This window comes from Balaenoptera borealis (genome assembly GCF_965194805.1).
Source record: "Balaenoptera borealis genome assembly, chromosome: X".
NCBI classification, from domain to species: domain Eukaryota; kingdom Metazoa; phylum Chordata; class Mammalia; order Artiodactyla; family Balaenopteridae; genus Balaenoptera; species Balaenoptera borealis.
In genome coordinates this window covers 71,508,417-71,527,282 of record NC_138881.1, presented here as the reverse complement: position 1 = coordinate 71,527,282, position 18,866 = coordinate 71,508,417, and the positions used below count along the sequence as shown (strand labels likewise).

Genomic DNA, 18,866 nt, shown 5'->3' with positions numbered 1-18,866 from the left:
CTAACCAACTGCTAAGATAAAGAAATTGTGACATTTGGTCTGAAAGTGGAAAAAACTCAGATGCACCTCAGAGACTGAGAGAAGACAAACTCCCTACCACAAAAACTCAGCTGCTGATAAGATTTCCTTACAGGAATAGTTAGGGATTTAGGAATAAGATAACAGTCTGTTTTAAGTCCTCAATTTTACCCCTTGAGTAGTTTGAAGATATCTTGGTAAAAAAAGAGGACTTTTAAAATTACCATTGAGACATTTCAAGGCAATTTATTCTCTAACTCCTGAAAGATTCAATGGTCAACAGAAACCAAGAGGTAAAAAAATGAATTAAAGATTAAGCGATGAAGAAAAAAAGGGAAAACTAAATAAAATAAAATAAATGAAAATGGTTAAAAAGAGTAACTAGTCCCGGGGCTTCCCTGGTGGCGCAGTGGTTGAGAATCCGCCTGCCAATGCAGGGGACACGGGCTCGAGCCCTGGTCTGGGAAGATCCCACATGCCGCAGAGCAACTAGGCCCGTGAGCCACAATTACTGAGCCTGCGCGTCTGGAGCCTGTGCTCCGCAACAAGAGAGGCCGCGACAGTGAGACGCCCGCGCACCGCGATGAAGAGTGGCCCCCACTTGCCGCAAATGGAGAAAGCCCTCACACAGAAACGAAGACCCAACACAGCCATAAATATAAAAATTAAAAAAATAAAAAAAAAGAGTAACTAGTCCCAATTTGAATATTCTAACCATTATAAAAAGTTAGGGATCTGGGTGGTGAGAGAATGAATGATATAAAAAATATTAATTTTTGTATATTCTATTTTCTAAAATAAAAAATTATTTAAGTTTTAAAGGGATTTTTTTAATAAAGGAATGCCTTCAAATTTTATAAAGAATAGACCCACTTCTTCCTCAAGCTCCATCAATAACTTATGAGATTTTTTATTATTGTTGCTGTTCAGGCAAACTTACCACTTAAAATGAGAATAAGATATTTCTATCTTCCTCATTCAGATAGAATGTCTTAAGGACATCGTAAAGCAGTCTGAAATAAATATGTTTAAAGTATTTTTGCATAGACTATACAGACACATATATAGACAACAGAAAACAAACACAGGCAGAACTGTAGAACACAATCTGAGTTGATTATTTACTTTTCAAGTATTTAATTCAAAAAACTAATCATATTTCTTAACATGCTATGCTTAAACTCCTAAGCAAAACTGAACTGACAACTCCAGTACCTGTCATATTAAAAAGAAAGCAGTGGTTGCATGAAATAAACTTCCCATTTTGAAATATATATATTTATCATTAAAATATTTTCACTTAATGTTCTTCTTTGAACCTTCCAAATCTGTATTTTTGTTCTAAGATATTAATAAATTGCATTATTTTACTCCATTGTGGGTATAAATTTTCATAAATTAAAAACATGAACAAATTCAAAAAAGCATCTCAACACAGCTTTGAAAAAAAATTATTTTTCAAAAAGATCACCCCCATGACTTTTATTGACTAGATCCCCATCCCAGAAAACCTGTCCATGTTATACATAAATCAGTTTCTACCAAGTAATTATGGACTTTAAGTTTCACTTACAAGATATCATTAAGTAGTCTTCAGAAGTGCTCTTGACATCATCATCATCATCATCATCATCATCATCATCATCATCTTCAGTTTTAATAGTAACTGTAGAACCAGGAACACCGCCAGCTGCTTGAATCACAGTTTCTGTATCTGAATTAGTTACAAGAACCTCCTCTGATACCATTGTGGGAGAGTCAACTCCTGAAACACAATCTTGGACCACATGTTCTAAGTGTCCATCAGGACCAGTAACAAGGTCAGCCACAAAAACCTGCTCAGGTACTCTAACAGTTTCCGTAATTAGCTCAGACGTCAAGATGTGATCACCATCATCTTCCTCTAAATCTTCTTCAATAGCAACATCAGCCTCAAGTACGGCTTCAGGAACAATTACACCTTCTGTTACTACATCAGTCTCGGTGATGATATCAGGCCCATGGACAACTTCAGCTGCGAGGCCATGATCAAGAGTTATCCCATCATCTGTGACAACATCAGAAACTAATACAGCCTCAGGAACTGAAACAACAATATGGTCTCCATCGATATGTGCAGTACCAGCCATTCCAGCCACTACAATACAAACAATTATCCAAAAAAAGTAAAGTTATTTTATTAATTAAAAGTACTGTATGTATATATCAGATGACATAAAATAGTTTTTAAATATGAAACAGTCCTGGGCAAACTATCATTTTAAAGAACGACTGACAATTTAACTGTAATAAAAATCATCACCAACCAGGAATTGGGGTGGAGATGGGTGAAAACGATGTTAGTAAAATCTAAATTAAGAACTTAAAAAGAATGTACTTTATTTTCAAGTAAAAAAAAAAAAAAAGCTACACTGAGATATCACTACACACTAATTAGAGTAACTAAAATAAAAAATAATAACACCACAGGTTGGTGAGGATGCAGAGAAACTGGATCTCTCATACGTGATGGCAGCAGCCACTCTGGAAAATAATTTGCCCAGTTTCTTATAAAAAACATGTGCTTACCAATACAACCTAACAATTGTACTCTGTGGCATTTCTCCCATAGATATTAAAATATGTTTACACAAAAAGCTGTACATAAATATCCATAACAGTGCATAGTAGCTATTATTCCTAGTAGCAAAAAACAAAAACAAAAACACAACAACTCAAATGTCCTTTAGCAGGTAAATGGTTGATTAAGCCAACTCTGGCACATCCTTACTATGGAATACTACTCAGCAATAAAAAAAGGGACAAACTATTGATACATTCAACAACCTGAATCAACTGCTAGAAAATTATGCTGTGTGAAAAAAGTCAATTACCAAAGGTTATTGTACTGTATAATGTATAAATGGAATCATTTATATAACATTCTCAAAATTCTAAAACTATAGATATGGAGAACAGATTAGCAGTTGCCAAGGGTGGGGGTGTGTGTGACTATTTTGGCATAGCATATATATGGTGACGGAACCATTCTGTATCTTCATTGTGGTGGTGTCTACACAAATCTATATATGAAATAAAACTGCATAGAACTATATACACTCTCACACACACAAATGGTGAAAACTGAATGAGATCTGTAGTCCCATTAACAGTAATGTACCAATGTTAATTTCCTGCTTTTGATACTGTACTACAGTTATTATAAAGATGTCACCGTTGGAGGAAGATGAGTAAAGGGTATACAGGACCCTATATACTATTTTTTCTACTTCCTGTGAGTCTAGCATTTCAAAAAATTAAAATTAAAATAAAAAGGACACACAAACATAAAAGGTTGCTAATATGTTAAATTGAGTTAATAAAATATGACAAGCTTAATACATTAGAAAATATGTATTATAAACATAAAAGTCCCTGAACTTCTTTATTTTACAAGAATTACTATATTCAAAAATGGAAAGCATCCTTTAACATCTGATTTGAGGAGAAAAAAAAACAACTCATTTTAGACAAAGATTTGGTTTATTTAAAAAACATACATACAAACTCTAAATTATATTAAATTCTAAATTAGTAAATCTGCAGGAATAAAGTTTTAAATAACGTTTTTCTTGAGTAGCACGGTAAAAACCAACTCCTACCCCCCTTGTAAATACTGTAAGAGTGTAAAATTCCTTCATGAGTAATTCTGTTACATTCTCTCTGAGGTGGTATAGTAAACAAATTAACAGAGTTTGTGGACCAGGTTACAACAAAATTACCTACATGAAATAATCCGGTACAAAGCCTTTTCTACATAATGATCACTTTCTATACAGTAATACCTGAAAGAGTACCATTTGTTATACACTGTTCACTGTTATTAACCAATTCATTATGGAAGTTTGTTAGCAAGTTAGGATGGAGACCAGTAAACGCTACTAATACCCTAACACATCAAAAAATAAGGTGAGAAGGGAAAAGCTGCCTTTCAGGATTATCTTCCTTTCAACCCTTCTGTAGCCTTCTCACTATTCTCAAACTCTCACCTAAACCACCATATTACCCAAAAGGACACAGCCTCAACCTTGAAAATCTGGTAGACAAAGGGAGTATGTATAGAACAAGTGCTTTCTATTCACTTGTTACTCCACTGGCCATTTTTGGAGACAGGGAGAAGGTGAGGTTCAAATTTAGTATTCAACCAGACTGGAAATGTGGTTTTTAGCAGGGAAAAATTAAATGTTAACCCTATAAAATTCACAGTATTGCAATTCTATGTATATGAACAATGAAATTCGTATTTTATAAAATCTTTTCATAAGTTAGACTTAAAATATGGGAAATCCATTTATTTTAGAACATTGCTGGAGAGTAGTTTGGTTCCTGAGAGTAGACACTAGGGAAGGATGGAAGGATAGAATAATGCTAGTGCTGGCTTGGGTTCAGATTAACCTGTTTGGGAGGATTCTAAGAAGAAGGAATAAGTGCTTTTCAGTTTACCTAGTCTTTACTCTAGCAGGAACTTACAGGTCAAAATAAATCAGATCTAAACCAAAAAAATCCAAACATCCTTGTTTGCCCTGAACAAAATAATTTAAGGATCTTAGACCAAGAATTGATGGGTTCCTCACAGGGCATTGGCAGATTACTCAGACCAAGATCCAAGATGTCTTTTATTAAATTTTGCTCTTTCCTCTTATCAACTCATCTGTTAGATTTCACTGACTTTCTAAACAAAGTCACTTATTTTAGCTATACTCTAGCTATATTTATTGAGTACTATGCACCAAGCAACCTAATACTTTTACATATATTATCTCATTTAAGCCTCAGAACTGTGTAATAAGGTGAGTGTTATTATCCCCATTTTAAATATGAACAAACTATGGTTTAGAGAGGTTAAATAACCTTGCTCAGATGGGAATAAAGATGCAGACCTACTAGAGAATGGACTTGAGGACACGGGGAGGGGGAAGGGTAAGCTGGGACAAAGTGAGAGAGTGGCATGGACATATATACACTACCAAATGTAAAATACATAGCTAGTGGGAAGCAGCTGCATAGCACAGACAGGGAGATCAGCTCGGTGCTTTGTGACCGCCTAGAGGGGTGGGATAGGGAGGGTGGGAGGGAGGGAGATGAAAGAGGGAAGAGATATGGAGATATATGTATAACTGATTCACTTTGTTATAAAGCAGAAACTAACACACCACTGTAAAGCAATTATACTCCAATAAAGATGTTAAAATAAATAAATAAATAAATAAATAAATAAATAACCTTGCCCAAGGTTCAAGCTGGGAACTGAACTCAATTGTTTTACTCCAGACTGGCTTTTTTTTTTAACTTGCCTAAATGAGGAGAATAGAATTTACTTATTCTAGAGAGTATTTTTTAAGGAATTTATAGGGCTAATCAAGTGAGTGACTACTAAAGGAAGAGTTTGAAAGAGAAAGAATAAGAAGACCTACCATAGAGTCACTCGTTTAAAATTTAAGGCATTTAGTAAGCAGCATTAAAGGGCATTAAAATTTATCTCACTAGGTAGCAAATTATAAATGATATGAAGATCTTTTAAAAAGTGTGAAATCAATTAGATAACCAGATAACAGTAAGAAACAAGTCATTATTTCAAGCATTCCCCTTTTTACTAAAGTTATTTAATTTAAATGTGAATACCTGGAATTTCACCAGATAGACAGCATAAAATTTGGTATTTGTTGGGTCCGTCTTGGGCCACCATCTAAGGGTTTTTGCTACTTAAGTCCCAAAGCAATATGGACTTTTTTCAGCAATAAAATCTTAAACAACAATTAAATTCAATGGCACAGATTCCAAGGGCAACTATTATACTGAGACACGCACAAGTTATTACATAAAGCATACTACTGTAAAATTTAAACTCTGAAGTATCCTTCAAAAGAAACTGGTCCAATAAACTTCTGAATTAAATTAATAGTTCAGATTCTTAATATAGTAGCCATTTCATACCAACCAAAACCCTTACAGAATTTAGAGATCCTGTACCACACAGTGTGTTTGCTTGGCTAGCTCTACCTATGTATGCTAAACTCTTATGTTTCACAAGTATAATTAATTTATGGCATTGCAGATATCTAAGTTTTGATGTTAGCAAAAATTTAAAGAGAATGTTTCTAATTTCTAATCAATTTTTGAATTTGGAAAGCTTAGTATTAGATATAATAAGGGATTAATTAAACCTCAAGACACTGAGGAGGAACAGTGGAAAGAAAGGTAAGAGGAACACCAAGCAAATATTCACCAGCACCAATCAGACATTTTGTTCACTCTTTGAAATGAATCAAGTTTTACTTGCTAATGGGCAACTTCTTCAGGAGTGAGGGGGGTTCTGGCACTTTACCAGATGCTACAGGGTAGGTAATATTTTGTATTAAATGGAGAAAATACTGCCTTTCTTCCATTTAAAAATATCTTATTTTTAAAAGGTAAAAAATTAAAGTTGAAATTTCAACCAAAACTTAATTTATCACACTGAGTTTCAAGTGTTCCAGAATTTGAAAAACTATCTCTAGCAAAGAATTCACAACATTCTTTGTGAAATCTCTTATGCTTCAGCCTTTTGTCCTTCTTCTAGAGTTTATTCTTATCTTTTTTTTTCACATAAAATCACTTCTAAGTCATCCATAATCAACACAACTCACTACTGACTCTTTCAGCAGAATAAATCCATAATTCCTTTCTATTTCATCAACTACACAGTCATCTCGATTCCCACCATATTAAATCTTAATCTATGCATTGCACCTTTACCATCAGACAGAAATGTCAAGGAATCAGAGAACTGGGGAGGACATTAAATGTTTTCTAGTCCAACCCCTTCATAAAAGTAAAATATGTAATTTGCCCATTTACACAGATAATTTAATAGGACTGCCAAGACTAGAATCTAGTTCTTCTGGCTCTCATTACTGTGGGCTTTACAACAGGAGACAACATAACATATTCAACCATATTATCTGAAAACAGTAGGAGCATTTTCTTAATTGAGTGAAGTATCACTTGTTGTAATCCCCCATTCCTAATTTCATCTTTAACAATTCTACAGTATCTCATGTTTCTGTTTACCTTTTGTCCCAATTTGCCATTTGTCTTTTCTACTCTCACTCTGATCTTTTCTTTAATTCTTACCACCCTATCCCTGCCTCTTACACTTCAGATACCTCTCTCTTCTATCATTCAGACTGAACCTGTCCAAATTCAGTTTCTTTGTTGACTGTCAAGGGAGTCTTATCATCTTCATCAAAATGACTACTGTTAAGAGGCTACTGAAAAACTTGGCCACAAAAGTGGGGAATTTTTTTTTTCAAAAAAAAGAAAAAGGTAATGCTATTAGTAACAACTTTCTGAGGATATGGCATCAGAATATAATTAATCACCCAGTGCAAGATATTCCTCTATCACTATATAAGCATCTAACTTCTTTGAAATGACTGAAGTACTTCCTTTTCCAGCTTTATTAACAATGCAACTTAAAATGTATTTTATATTTTAATATTTCCTACACATGAGAACTGATGCAGGTATGTATGCAAATTGAGTTTTTCATTTCCAATGACATATTACCACTATATTCCAAGTTTCCTTACCTCAACCTTCCCACAAAATTATAAGAATGATTTTATCTAGACTACTGACACATAGCTTTACTTTAAGAAAATAAGCCCTACAAATGTATTTTCCTGGCAAAAGAACAATTTTTCATTGTAATTTCTCCCCTTCTCCAATACAGTTTTGATATTTAGTATGTTCTGACTTTTAAAAAAGAAAGAAAAAATATAACAAAGAAAATGCTTTACCAAAATCCTGCATAATCATGGTATGTGCCATTCTAGAGTCTGATGTGTGCAATCCAAGACTTCCACCACCTGAATCCATACTTAGCAAAGTTCATTCACAAACCTCTGTAAAAGAAATGGTTTTCAAAATAGTTTAAATACATTTAGGCCAAAGTCAGTTGCTTTGAGAAAATAATGCAATTGAAAATGTGCCTCTCAACCAGGTGTGCAAATCTCATTACAAAGGAAAACAAAACAAACAAACAAAAACCTTGATTAGATGCTTTATGTGACAACCATAAATAAAAGAAGGGTCAAATGGAAGTAAACCAAAGATAATGGAGAATAAGCACAATAAGGGTGATGAGCCATAGGGAAGTGATAGAAGCAAGCAAAAGAACAAAACTGTAGCACTGAGGTTCCACTTAAAATACAGGTTATTAAATAAGAAGAAAAAAGAGAACAAGATGACAACAGACAATAGTTGGGATATTTATACATTACTAGAGGACTCAGGTGTCTAGTATTAGTGAATTTCATCCAGTGGCTCTCATCCATTTCTTCCAGACCCAGCTCAGCTCTGCAGCGTAGTTCTGCAGATAAACGTGTGTTTCACCTCTGGCTCCCGGGGTTCTACTTATAATGTAAAATGTTCTATCCCAGTTTCCCTGGAGTTCTTTGAGCCAGTAAGGACGTCTGGCCTTATTCTACTACATTCTCTTGTCTCACAGTTTTGAGGACTCATGAAACATGACTGCTTCCTAAATATAGTGGAGATAAGATCAATCACATACAAACATTTAGTAAATTGGTTCTTTCAGAATATCTTTTACTTGTAATTGTATGACTAATTTTTTCCATTAATGATTAATAAAGTCACACTAGCCTCATGCTAGTTTTGAAAGCAAGGGCTCAACCTATTTCATTTCAAATGACTTATCCTATATTTAAGATCACCAGATCGTATGGAACCTAAAGTCAGGTTCTGTAACTCAACGTATTTCTTACAACTACATGTATACTTCGCTTTCAAACATAAGATTCTAAGTAAATCAACCAAAAAGTCTGTCAATTTTATAAAACATTTCCTCATTTTTAGTTAGGGATGTTTAATAAATTGGGCTATATCACACAAAAGATGAGGTTGCATCATTAAGTTTTAGAAACTTTTAGAAAGCTGCCACGTAAGACAACTTAATCTATCCTTAAGTACCAGAGATCACTAAGATTTTTTCCCTTGTCTTAAAATTTGATAGGTGTAAAAGAGGCAGGAAAGTTTCACAGAGTAATCTTTATTAACATTTGAGTCATGTATATCAAAATCCTACAGCAGTAGGTTACTTTTCTGTATATTAAAATGATTCAAACAAAATTACTTCATGTGTGAGCAAAATTACAAATTTTTAGAAACTCTTAGCTATATTTCGCTTTTTTCAAATACCACATTATTTTCTGCCTTCAAAATGAAGTCAAGAGGGGTCAAGAGAGTTCACAATAAACTACCCGGGGCTTCAGAGAGATAAATTAAAATGCCATAAGGACTTATTTTTAACATTTAAAACAGTGTACTATTTCAAATTTAATTAGAGTAATTGCTTTATTTATCACATGACTAATAGAACAATTACAGATGTCTTTAAAATGTTTTAAACACTTAATTTTGTTTAATTATTAAAGATAAAACATTAAGTAACTTGTTAATCACCTTAATATGAGTATCCTGAAGAAACTGTTGATTTTCTTACATATTGTAAAATAAAATCTGCAGCACTTTCTTTTTGTTATTTTTCCTTCTGAACTACGTTACATTCTTTGGAAAAACGTTCTTTTTACCTATTGTAAAAAATTCACAATTAGATATTTTAAAACATTTTAAACCAAATCTCTTACACAACTTAAGAATTTTTCTTTACACTTTAATGTGCAGGGTGAGATTGGAAGGGTTCATATGCTCAAAACTGCTAATCTAAAAAGCAACCGAAGGGATTGCAACAGAAACAACTACCTAAAACGACATAAGCAACGTTATTTCACTTAGAATTCGACTACCTGATTAAACCAAAATCTTCCCTAAAGCATATTTTAATAATCACTAGCAATACCTTATTTTGGAAAGTGAAAGAGAACCAACCAAGGGCAAGCGTTACCCTTGCCAAATTCATAGAGAAAAATCTGCACTAGTGCTCAATGAAGTGTAAAAATTTTAACACACAGTGCAACTATTACGGGAAGTATCACACTGTAAGAATACCAAATAAATAAATTGGAGCACCTTCTTCCCATATAGGAAGTTTCAATAAGATCAATAATGAATGAGGTATGAGAACAGCAGTGTGTTAAGGATTCAACAGCCAATAGATAGCTAGGCTTCTCAGTCTTCTCAAGAGTGTATCTCACATCCTTATTGAATGGAGGTAACCACCAAGTACTCTTCAAGTAAACATCTTTCCATAAATATGTGGGGAGCAGAAATCAGAAAACAAAAATCAAAACAAGACAACCCCCCCCCCACATTTTACTCTCATTCGTCTCCTCGTCTCCTCTAAACATAGTTCACTCAGGACCTAGCTTCTCAATAATGTAAATAGGGTGAAGGACAGGAGAGAAATCCTAAGGCGGCAGAGCAAGAGAATGTGAAAGTAGTATTAGCAGAGATAGGAGACAAAGGAGCCCTGGCAAGTAGCAGTATTGCAGCTTTGGACGCAACCCTCTTCCCGCAGAAGTCTCCCTTTCCCATGATCATGCCAAGTTTCAATCATTTTGAGCAGAACGCACACATGTGCCCTCCCATATATTACCCATCTGCCTGGATCTTCAACCAAACAAGAGAACCTTCGCAGTGGAAAGTCAAGAGACCGAAGAGACAAGAATACCCTTTCCCCTCCTCCTGCACTTGGTGCAGCGGTCGCCACCGCTGCTACCCACGCCGTGCTGCCCAACCCCTCATCCTCCTCCTGCTACCTCTGCCCCGCTACACGGGAGACGGTGGCTGGGAACCAAAATGGTGGTGTTTTAACGGAGGCGACAGTTGCCGCACACGGCCCCCCACCCCCACCCCAGGCTCTGACGGCTCCCTAGCCCCTAAAATGCCCGATTCAGTGCCACCTTCTCGCAAACGCCGCCATCCCTCGCGCGTTCCAAGGTTACCATCCGCGGCAGGCGGGGGGCGGGGGCGAGGTAGGGGCAATGCAACCGAGAGGAATATTGCGGGGGGGGGGGGGTCGCCGAGAGAAAATGCCAGGGGGCCGCCGCATTCTTCACTTCACTGTTTTGTTTTCCGCCATTTTCCCGTCACCCTAAACCACCGACGGCCTCCACGACGGCTCTCGCCGCCGGGGGCTCTGGCCTTGGGGAAGAACGGATCGGCTGAGGGGGAAGTAATTCTCTCAATTCCTCCAGCCGCCCGCTGCTGCTGAGGAGAAACACTGTCTGCCCGAGGGGGAGGGAACGCTTAGGGACTAGACGCCACTTCCATTGTTCCCTTCGTCCTACACTACACGCTGGGTGGGAGCCTCTCCTCAACTCACGCTAACGACACTGAGCGCAGCGGACCCAAGTCCCTCTACTTTCTCCTCAGGAGTCTCCTTACCTGCAGCCGCCACCGCCAGTTGGCTTCTGACCGCGCTCCGGATTTCTGCGGGGGGCGGCAGCTGTGGATCCGTAAGCTCCTCACATTCGGGTTTCCGAGGTTCCGCAGCTCGAGCCAATCACAAGCTACTCTGCGTCTGGGAGGCGCGCCGCCTAGTCCTCCTTTATATCGCGGCTGACTTGCTGAGGTTGCATTACGTCACGCTCCCCTTGCTGCAGGGTAGGGGGCCGAGGGGGGAGCGCGCACGCGCGCGCGGTCGATCCAGAAGCCCGCGCTGGGTTTCTGCCCGGAGACCCCGCGGACTTGCAAGCCGGGGCTGCGCCACCGGCCGAGACCCAGTGCGCAAGCCTCGATGTTGGCGCGACCCTGAGGAGTTTCCGTGGGAAGATTTTCTGTTTTCCAGGTTTCTCAAAGGAGAGGAAGAGGGGGAGGGGGAGAATTAATATCTGAATGGCCACTCACTGAACCTCTCATAGATGTTGGATACCGTTAAAAAAAATCGGCCCTACCCTCGAGGATTTGACCAATTAGGCTGACCAGAGTGATAAAAGGTTTACCTCCCCCAAATGAAACCCTTGTGTGTTTTGCAGTTTCCCTCCTTCATTTCTTTTATATTTCCTAATGGTAGACAATTCGATGAAGAAAGTAAAGTGAAGAAAAGCATAGAAGGGAAAGGTGGACAAAGGACCTAAATGAAGTGAATATTAAATATCTTGAATGTGTCACTTTCAGCTTGTGTCTGAACAAAATGGGAGAACAGTGAGAAATTCAGTGGTGAAAAGAGTGATGCGATGTGACTAAAAGGTTGCATTTGCAAAGGGCCTTATGTTCTGGAAATTTAGTTTTAGTACTATGAGTATTTGGAATGAATAGCAGAGTTTAAGGAGGGAAAGGGTACGATCCTTAAAAAAAAAGGAAAAGAAAAAGTAACATTACCTTTGCCTAAATAATTTGAATATTTTACAAATAAAACGTTATTTTTCTCCATCAGCTAGATAATTTCTCCATGTCTCTATAACCTAATATACCACTAAAGGTTTTGAGAAAAGTAAAAGAGACACGGTGTGAAAGCCCTGGCACAGTATCTGGCTTATAGAAGACCGGGAGTCTGCAAACTGTCTACGTACAGAGCCAAGTAGTAAATATTTTAGGCTTTGAGAGCTATAGGGTCTCTGTCACAACTATTCAATCTGCAGCTGTAGCCCCAGTGCAGCCATAAACAGTATGTACACAAATGAGCATGGCTGTGCTCCGTAGAACTTTATTTATGGGCACTGACATTTGAATTTTGTCATTTTAAAGTGTCTTGAAAAATTATTTTTCTTTGACTGTTTAAAAACTATTTAAAAATGTAAAAAACATTCTTAGTCTCAGGCCATTAAAAATACAGGCAGCCATCCAGATTTGGCCTGTGCACCGTAGTTTGCTGACCCCTGTAGGTATTATTTGTTTACACTTTTATTTTCCCTCCTAGATGAAGAAAGGTATTTTTATGAGTATATTCCCATCCATGCTGTGTTTCTACATTGGATACCCTGGCAAATACTATTTGAAAGGTCTTCTCCCAGTGACAATTCCAATAGGAGACATGGAAAGATCTGAGAAAGATGTGGGGTTTTTACATTAAAAACCTTTGTGAACAGTACATTGTGGTAGATAATTTTTAAAACCTGAAGATAATCCTTGCTCTTCTCTCTTTCTCCAAACATCTCTTCCATCAAAATGTCCTGAGACTTCTACTTCCTTAATATCTGTGGAATTCATCCAATTTTTTCCATTCCTAATATCATTACCTTGTTCGGGTTCACATCCCTTCTTATCTGGATTACTGCAACACCTTCCTAACTTGTTCATCTGGTCCATTTGCCATCAAATCCTGAAATCAAAAATCACCAGATTAGAAAAATATCTCAGATCAAGCTTCCTGACTCCAATTTCATTTCAGTTGAGGCCCTCAGCAAATAGGTCTGTGCAATAGCCTCCTAACTCATTTCTCGGCTACAAGTCTGTCTTTACTCCACTTGATATCTTTTACTGTGTAAAGTCTACACCACCACAAAGATCACTTTGCATAACAAAACAAACAAAACTGATATCTCATTCCCCTGCTTAAACATTACTGTCAATTCCCACTGGAAGTCAAGGATGATATTCAGGCAAGGAGAGAAGGAGACTTGTAGGACTCCCAGCTGGGCAACCATGTGGAAGACGATCCAACATACATCTTTTAGATATTTGGTCAATATTTATTTGAAGGGTAAATTAAATACTATGTTAAGGATGGCTGTTTGTGCTATTATTTTAAATAGTAAGTGTTGCTTTTATAGTCATGCTTCAACGTTTTGCAGTTTCACATTAGCCCCAAGACCAATATTAGTTAGGTGCTATAAACTCTTTGTAGTTTGTAGCTTGCTTTGTTTTGTAGCTTGCTCACTTCACTCCCTCTACTTCCCTTGGTAGTCTTGGCTAACTAATAGTGTTTTGCTATGGTACATTTATAAACCACATGTTGCTGTCTCTCCTTCCTCATGTACTTCCGAAGTCACAGTTTGTCATCAGATACATTCCCTTTAACTTCAACCTGTTCTCTGAAAACTCTTAGACTCCTTGCTTTAACCGGCACCTGGCCATCTCCCAAGGAAATAATCTAAAATAAATTAACATAAGCATATTGAGAATCATCTAGAAGACTGCTTTGTAACTGAACACTGTCATACATTATCAACACTCACATTTGTTTTTGTATTTACAAGCACATCAACACCAGAGAGTACCACTTTAATTGTTTTGGGTTGATATGAAATGAAGGAGTCAGACTTTGTAAATTGTATGGTCTGGTCGTATACCAGGTGTGCTGTACATAGTACAATTTCTTGGTAGTTGGAATAAAGTGGTGGGGCAAGTGAGTCATCCCACAGTATACAATAAGATAAGATATGCTCAATATGCTATTGTGGAGTCATATTCATGTTATGAAATGTAATTTACTTTCAGCAAAACAGTATAATGCATAGCATTAATGCTGTTAATTTATTAGTTTTGTTGTTTATTGTTTTGGTTTTCTAATTGTATAAGCACCGTAAGCCTACAATATTTATTTATACATAGCTCTACTGTTATTTATGTTTAAGTAACATTATAATAAAACTAGCTTAAATCAACATTGACTACAAATATTTTTCCTTTAGTCTATAATAAAAATATACAAAATGATGCACAAAAAGGTCTCTAAATACTATTCCACAGAAAAAGTATGAGGACTTATTTCCAGGTTTGAGATAGGAAATAAGCAAGATGAAATTGTGTTATATTGTTGTGTCAATGAGCAAAACAACCATCAAAGACAGTGGGATCATGTCAAAAGTACACAAGAGGAAGAGGGACCAGAAAAAGTTGCTGCTGAAGGCGGCCCAGCTTTAGGAAGACCAGCTTTAACTACATGTTGAAAATTTTATCCCATAAAACAAAAACCTAGGTCGGAGGGGGCTGATGGCAGACTCTGGGAGGGCTCATGCCAAGGAGTACATCCCAGAAATTCTGCTGCCAGTGTCCTTGTCCCCATGGTAAGCCACAACCACCCCCTGCCTCTGCAGGAGACCCTCCAATGCTAGCAGCCGTGTGGCTGACAAAGTCTTGGTGCTCCTTCTGGGTGTCAGGCCTTTGCTTCTGAGGTGGGAGAGCCGAGTTCAGGACACTGGTCCACCAGAGACCTCCCGGCTCCACATAATATCAAATGGCGAAAGCTTTCGCAGAGATCTCCATCTCAACGCTAAGACTCAGCTCCACTCAGTGACCAGCAAGCTACAGTGCTGGACTCCCTATGCCAAACAACTAGCAAGACAGGAACACAACCTCACCCATTAGCAGAGAGGCTGCCTAAAAACATAATAAGGTCACAGACACCCCAAAACATACCACCGGATGAGGTCCTGCCCAACACAAAGACAAGATCCAACCTCATCCCCCAGAACACAGGCACTAGTCCCCTCCACCAGGAAGCCTACATAACCCACTGAACCAACCTTAGCCACTGGGGACAGACACCAAAAACAAAGGGAACTATGAACCTGCAGCCTGCAAAAAGGAGACCCCAAACACAGTAAGTTAAGCAAAATGAGAAGACAGAGAAACACACAGCAGATGAAGGAGCAAGGTAAAAACCCACCAGACCAAACAAATGAAGAGGAAATAGGCAGTCTACCTGAAAAAGAATTCAGAGTAATGATAGTAAAGATAATAAAAAATCTTGGAAATAAAATGGAGAAAATACAAGAAACGTTTAACAAGGACCTAGGAGAACTAAAGAGCAAACAAAAAATGATGAAGAACACAATAAATGAAATTAAAAATTCTCTGGAAGGAATCAATAGCACAATGATTGAGGCAGAAGAATGGGTAAGTGACTTGGAAGATAAAATAGTGGAAATAATCACCACAGAGCAGAATAAAGAAAAAAGAATGAAAAGAATTGAGGATGGTCTCAGAGACTTCTGGGACAACATAAAGTGCACCAACATGAGAATTACAGGGATCCCAGAAGAAGAGAGAAAGAAAGGGACTGAGAAAATATTTGAAGAGATTAGAGTTGAAAACTTTCCTAATATGGGAAAGGAAATAGTCAAGTCCAGGAAGCACAGAGAGTCCCATACAGGATAAATCCAAGGAGAAACATGCCAAGACACATATTAATCAAACTATCAAAAATTAAATACAAAGAAAAAATATTAAAAGCACCAAGGGAAGAACAACAAATAACATACAAGGGAATCCCCATAAGGTTAACAGCTGATCTTTCATCAGAAACTCTGCAAGCCAGAAGGGAGTGGCAGGACATATTTAAAGTGATGAAAGGGAAAAATCTACAACCAAGATTACTCTACCCAGCAATAATCTCATTCAGATTCGACGGAGATATCAAAACCTTTACAGAGAAGCAAAAGCTAAGAGAATTCAGCACCACTAAAACCGCGTTACAAGAAATGCTAAAGGAACTTCTCTAGGCAGGAAACACAAGAGAAGGAAAAGACCTACAATAACAAACCCAAAACAATTAAGAAAATGGTAATAGGAACATACATATTGATAATTACCTTAAATGTAAATGGATTAAATGCTCCAACCAAAAGACATAGACTGGCTGAATGGATACAAAAACAAGACCTGTATATATGCTGTCTACAAGAGACCCACTTCAGACCTAGGGACACATACAGACTGAAAGTGAGGGGATGGAAAAAGATATTCCATGCAAATGGAAATCGAAAGAAAGCTGGAGTAGCAATTCTCATATCAGACAAAGTAGACTTTAAAATAAACATTATTACAAGAGGCCAAGAAGGACACTACAAATTGATCAAGGGATCAACAAGAAGAAGGTATAACAATTGCAAATGTTTATGAACCCAACATAGGAGCACCTCAATACTTAAGGCAAATGCTAACAGCCGTAATAGGGGAAATCAACAATAACAAAATCATAGTACGGAAATTTAACACCCCACTTTCACCAATGGACAGGTCATCCAAAATGAAAATAAATAAGGAAACACAAGATTTAAATGATACATTCAACAAGATGGACTTAACTGATATTTATAAGACACTCCATACAAAAACAGAATACACTTTCTTCTCAAGTGCCCATGGCACATTTTCCAGGATAGATCATATCTTGGGTCACAAATCAAGCCTTGGTAAATTTAAGAAAATTGAAATCGCATCAAGTATCTTTTCCGACCACAATGCTGTGAGACTAGATATCAATTACAGGAAAAAAATCTGTAAAAAATAAAAATACATGGAGGATAAACTGTACACTACTAAATAACCAAGAGATCACTGAAGAAATGAAAGAGGAAATCAAAAAATACCTAGAAAAAAGACAATGAAAACACGACAACCCAAAACCTATGGAATGCAGCAAAAGCAGTTCTAAGAGGGAAGTTTATAGCAATAAAATCCTACCTCAAGACACAATAAACATCTCAAATAAACAACCTAATCTTACACTTAAAGCAACTTGAGAAAGAAGAACAAAAAATCCCCAACGTTAGCAGAAGGAAAGAAATAAAAAAATTCAGATCAGAAATAAAAGAAAAAGAAATGAAGGAAACAATAGCAAAGATCAATAAAACTAAAAGCTGGTTCTTTGAGATAAACAAAATTGATAAACCATTAGCCAGACTCGTCAAGAAAAAAAAGGAGAAGACTTAAATCAGTAGAGTTAGAAACGAAAAAGGAGAAGTAACAACTGACACTTCAGAAATACAAGGGATCATGAGAGATTACTACAAGCAACTCTATGCCAATAAAATGGACGACCTGGAAGAAATGGACAAATACTTACAAATGCACAACCTTCCGAGACTAACCAGGAAGAAATAGAAAATATAAACACACCAATCACAAGCACTGAAATTGGGACTGTGATTAAAAACCTTCCAACAAACAAAAGCCCAGGACCAGAGGGCTTCACAGGCGAATTCTATTAAACGTTTAGAGAAGAGCTAACACCTATCCTTCTCAAACTATTCCAAAGAATAGCAGAGGGAGGAACACTCCCAAACTCATTCTATGAGGCCACCATCACTCTGATACCAAAACCAGACAAAGATGTCACAAAGAAAGAAAACTACAGGCCAATAACACTGAGGAACACAGATGCAAAACTCCTTAACAAAATACTAACAAAAGGAATCCAGCAGCACACTAAAAGGCTCATACACCATGATCAAGTGTGGTTTATCCCAGGAATGCAAGTATTCTTCAATATACGCAAATCAATCAATGTGATACACCATATTAACAAACAGAAGGATAAAAACCATATAATCATCTAAATAGATGTAGAAAAAGCTTTCGACAAATTTCAACACCATTTCTGATAAAAACTCTCCAGAAAGTAGGCATAGAGGGAACTTACCTCAACATAATAAAGACCATATATGACAAACCCACAGCCAACATCATTCTCAATGGTGAAAAAATGAAACGATTTCCCCTAAGATCAGGAGCAAGACAAGGTTGTCCATTCTCACCACTATTATTCAACATAGTTTTGGAAGTTTTCACCACAGCAATCAGAGAAGAAAAAGAAATAAAAGGAATCCAAATCAGAAAAGAAGAAGTAAAGCTGTCACTGTTTGCAGATGACATGATACTATACATAGAAAATCCTAAAGATTCTACCAGAAAACTACTAGAGCTAATCAATGAATTTGGTAAAGTAGCAGGATACAAAATTAATGCACAGAAGTCTCTTGCATTCCTATACACTAATGATGAAAAATCTGAAAGTGAAATTAAGAAAACACTCCTATTTACCACTGCAAGAAAAAGAATAAAATATCTATGAATAAACCTACCTAAGGAGACAAAAGACCTGTAGGCAGAAAATTATAAGACACTGATAAAAGAAATTAAAGATAATAGAAACAGATGGAGAGATATACCATGTTCTT

At 37.0% G+C, this 18,866-nt stretch overlaps 1 protein-coding gene across 1 annotated transcript in view; it reads right to left on the bottom strand.

Moving 5' to 3' along the window:
- The window catches only part of ZNF711 (zinc finger protein 711), a 28,252-nt gene extending 13,586 nt beyond the window's left edge, over positions 1–14,666 (bottom strand). The window contains 3 exon segments of the mRNA XM_082377117.1: positions 1,592–2,155; positions 7,839–7,943; positions 11,407–14,666. Coding sequence (XP_082233243.1) covers positions 1,592–2,155; positions 7,839–7,917 — 643 coding nt within the window. The 5' untranslated portion in view covers positions 7,918–7,943; positions 11,407–14,666.
- Between the last annotated feature and the right edge of the window lie 4,200 nt (positions 14,667–18,866).